At 32.8% G+C, this 3,543-nt stretch overlaps 1 protein-coding gene across 1 annotated transcript; it reads left to right on the top strand.

The window, feature by feature from the left end:
• Positions 1–1,190: 1,190 nt before the first annotated feature.
• On the top strand, positions 1,191–2,633 carry LOC131027272 (GRAS family protein RAM1-like). The gene has a single exon (XM_057957288.2). It carries the CDS (start codon positions 1,191–1,193, stop codon positions 2,631–2,633), a length of 1,443 nt encoding a protein of 480 aa, XP_057813271.2.
• Positions 2,634–3,543: the final 910 nt, after the last annotated feature.

Genomic DNA, 3,543 nt, shown 5'->3' with positions numbered 1-3,543 from the left:
TTCCATCAGGCTAGAATAAATTGTAGGGTCGAGGGGGTTGAGTGTGAAGAGAGTGCGATCCTGTCTTTTATAAAATTAATTAATTAATATAAACTAGGAAAAAATATTTTTTGAATAATTATAATTAAAATATTGTTTTGAACAAATAAGAATACAATAATTCTTAAATAATTTATATTATTACATTAAGACGCCTTATTGATGTCTATTGATATTCTACAATGATAGAGAGGTTGAGTGTAATATTTCAAAATAAACATTATATAAAAACAAAAATATGTCAATAAAATAAATAAAAAAATAATTAATGTCTCCTTTCATCATAATTACATGTATCAAAAATATATTTTAAAAAATTGCTAGTAGACATTAAAAATAATTTACAAAATATATCTTATAAATTTTTATTTTTCATGATTCTACAAACAAGTATATGAAATTTAAAATTTAAATATAAAAAATTAGATATATTAAAAAAAAAAAAATAGATGCAATCAAATTTAAATATCTTTATATATAATAAATATAATTGAAAGTAAAATACAATTATTTTAAAGTAAATAAAATAAGTCCAATTCACACCTGTCAACATTTCATTTAATAAATGTATTTAAGATATGTATATTATTATAATCATATTAAACAATCTAATCTTATTGTCATATATATATATATATATTAATTAAAATTCATAATTATTATAATTTTATAAAGTCAAATCAAATCTATTTTTACAAGATAAAATTTAGGTCTTTCATTTTGAAAAAACACCACTGCAAAGTGAAATATAAAATAAAATAAAATAAAATTTATTTCGCTTTCATTTTGATAAGAACATCACCTCTAGTTATTGAATTTTGTATTTTAAACGACGCGGAACCGACCGAATCTCTCCCATTAGTTTAAGTTTCAGCGAGTATGTCCAATCTATTTTATTGTTTTTAACGAAGTATTGTGCTTTTCTATTTGTATGGATTCGAAAACAGCAATGCTCGGAATCCTGCCGCCACCGACGCCATTGTTAAATACATGCTGGATTCATACCTTGACATCAAACTGCACCAAGATTTCATAGACAAAAACTACTAGGAAATGAGAGATTTCCTCCGTTTCTGTGATACTATGCTCTGAATTATTTTCCCTAGGAGGAATAAAGGAATCCTGTAATTGAGCATGAGGCGAAGGTCACCATGGCTGAGAGCTTTCCAGTGTCTGGGTATAAACGTACTCAAAGTTCTACAATCTACGAGGGTGATCAGACGGTGCTGAGTATAATATCTGGGCTGTCAGATGAATTTTCAATGGCACAGTATGATGTTTCCGTGCTGCCGCCTAAATTCAATGGCGAAATGCCCACAAATCTTAAGGTTTTGTGTTCTGAAGAAATCGTCAAACTCGCCGGCGCTCGGTACATAAGAGGATCTCCTAATGGCGGTATGGAGTCTTGCTTTGTGACTCCTGCAATGGCGATGGAAGACCAGAATGGGCTAGAATCGGCTCATCTTCTTTTCACCTCTGCGGATTTTATAACCAGCAAACAATATGATCAAGCAGCCAGGCTGTTGACGCAGTGTCGCAAATTGTCTTCGCAGTGGGGAAGCCCAATACAGAGGCTCTGCTATTATTTTTCCGGGGCTTTGCAGGAGAGAATCGAACGCCAGGTCTGCGAGGATTTAAGGAATCCTCTCAAGTCAGCTCTCAATTTCGCCAACAATTTCAACAGTGGGTTTAATAAAGCCGAATTTAATCAGGTGCTGGCTTTTTATAATAGAGTTCTCCCATATGTGAAACTGGTGCAATTAACATCTGTGCAGGCAATCTTAGACACCGTGGGAAATTCTGGCAAAATTCATGTGATAGATCTCGAGATTCGAAATGGGTGCCAATGGTCAGTGCTGATGCAGAGCCTTGCCCTGAGAAGTTCTTCCTATCCGATTAAGCTTCTGAGGATCACAGCACTTGGAATGGATTCGGATGATCTGAAAGATAGTGGAAGAAGACTTCACGAGCTCGCTCAGTCCTTGGGGATTCCGTTTTCCTATAGGATGGTGCAGATAAAATGTTTGCAGGAGATTCATGAAGGTATGTTCAACATTAAACCTGGGGAGGCTGTCGCAGTGTTCGCTCCCACTGTTTTTCATAGGTTGTTATATAACCGGAGTCTTCTGGAGAATGTTATAGATGTTGTAAAGAGATTAAGGCCCCGGATAATGGTGAATATAGAGGTTGAAGCTGACAACAATTCTCCTTCTTTTGACAAGCGATTAGTCGATGTACTCTTCCATAGCAGCGCTTGTTTTGACTCCTTGGATGTGATTATGCCGGATAGACATGATCCTCGAAGGGTCAAGTATGAGGAAATATTCTGTGGAAGGCAGATAACGAATACGATTGCCTGTGAGGGAAGCGAAAGGAAAGTTAGACATGTTAAAATTGATGTGTGGAGATGTTTTTTCGAACACAAGGGATGGAGGGAGATGAGCTTCAGCTATCAAGCTTGGTATCAGGCCAGATTACTGCTGAAAGAATTTCCTAACGGAGAATGCTTCAGTGTTGAGGCCAGTGGAGATGCCCTAATAACTGGGTGGAAAACAACCCCAGTAGTTGCTGTATCTTTATGGACTTGTGCCTGAATTTGGATTCATTTTTAAATGTAAAGTCTTCGTAAGACCGTTATGAGTGAAAGCTTCTTCCCTTTCACATTTCTGTTATTTTCACTGTAGAAGTTTGCTCTAAATATTTAGCATTCACTGAAGCTTTGTGAAGGCTTTCTGTGACAGTATTATATAATCACTGTAGTAGTTTGCTATAAATATTCAGCAATAACTGAAGTTTTGTGGAGGATTAAAAACCCTCATAACTGGAGCAATTAAATTACTAATCGGTTATATTGTATGAGCTTTAAAGTTTACCAAGCTAGTCTTGGGATATTGTGTGAGACTCAAGTGATTGTTAAAAGTTGAAATAGAAAATTATTCTATAATCAATATAATATTTTAAAGGATGATGTTAAATTCATTTTACATTTTGTGTTTAGTGTCTTGATAGTGTTTCTATTATTAATATTTATATTAACGACTTTCTGATGTGTTAGTGTTGTTATTCTTAACTTCTAGAATCTTGAACAACTGTAACATTTATTTATTGTTCATTACATTTCCCAAATTTTATATAAAAAATTTGATCCCTAATATCTAATAATAATATTTAATTTTTAGTTTTTTAAGAACATTATGGTTTAGTTGGGCAATATTCACATTGAGAGGTATTTAAAAATGAGAAAACTACTATTGACAACAAAGTGATATATTATCCTATTTTACTAACATGCTTTTTAATGCTAAATAAGAAGTGTGTTTATGTGGAGGAAAAATGAAATGAAACATCATGAATAAAAAGTACGGATATAACATTGTCATTATCAAAATAAAAGCATATATTAAATTTGAAATTTGTTTTGTCTTATATTTTAGGTTTTTTGTCTTTGGTATAAATGAATATCAATTTCCTTTCATTTTGATTGCTATTAATTTAAGCTATGAG

The sequence above is a fragment of the Cryptomeria japonica genome, chromosome 4 (genome assembly GCF_030272615.1).
Source record: "Cryptomeria japonica chromosome 4, Sugi_1.0, whole genome shotgun sequence".
Classification (NCBI taxonomy): Eukaryota; Viridiplantae; Streptophyta; class Pinopsida; order Cupressales; family Cupressaceae; genus Cryptomeria; species Cryptomeria japonica.
The sequence above is the reverse complement of the archived record's forward strand: the minus strand, read 5'-3'. Positions and strand labels throughout refer to the sequence as shown.

Excerpts from the sequence above, each read along its gene's own strand:
- LOC131027272 (XM_057957288.2), top strand. The coding sequence starts at position 1,191 with ATGGCTGAGAGCTTTCCAGTGTCTGGGTATAAACGTACTCAAAGTTCT.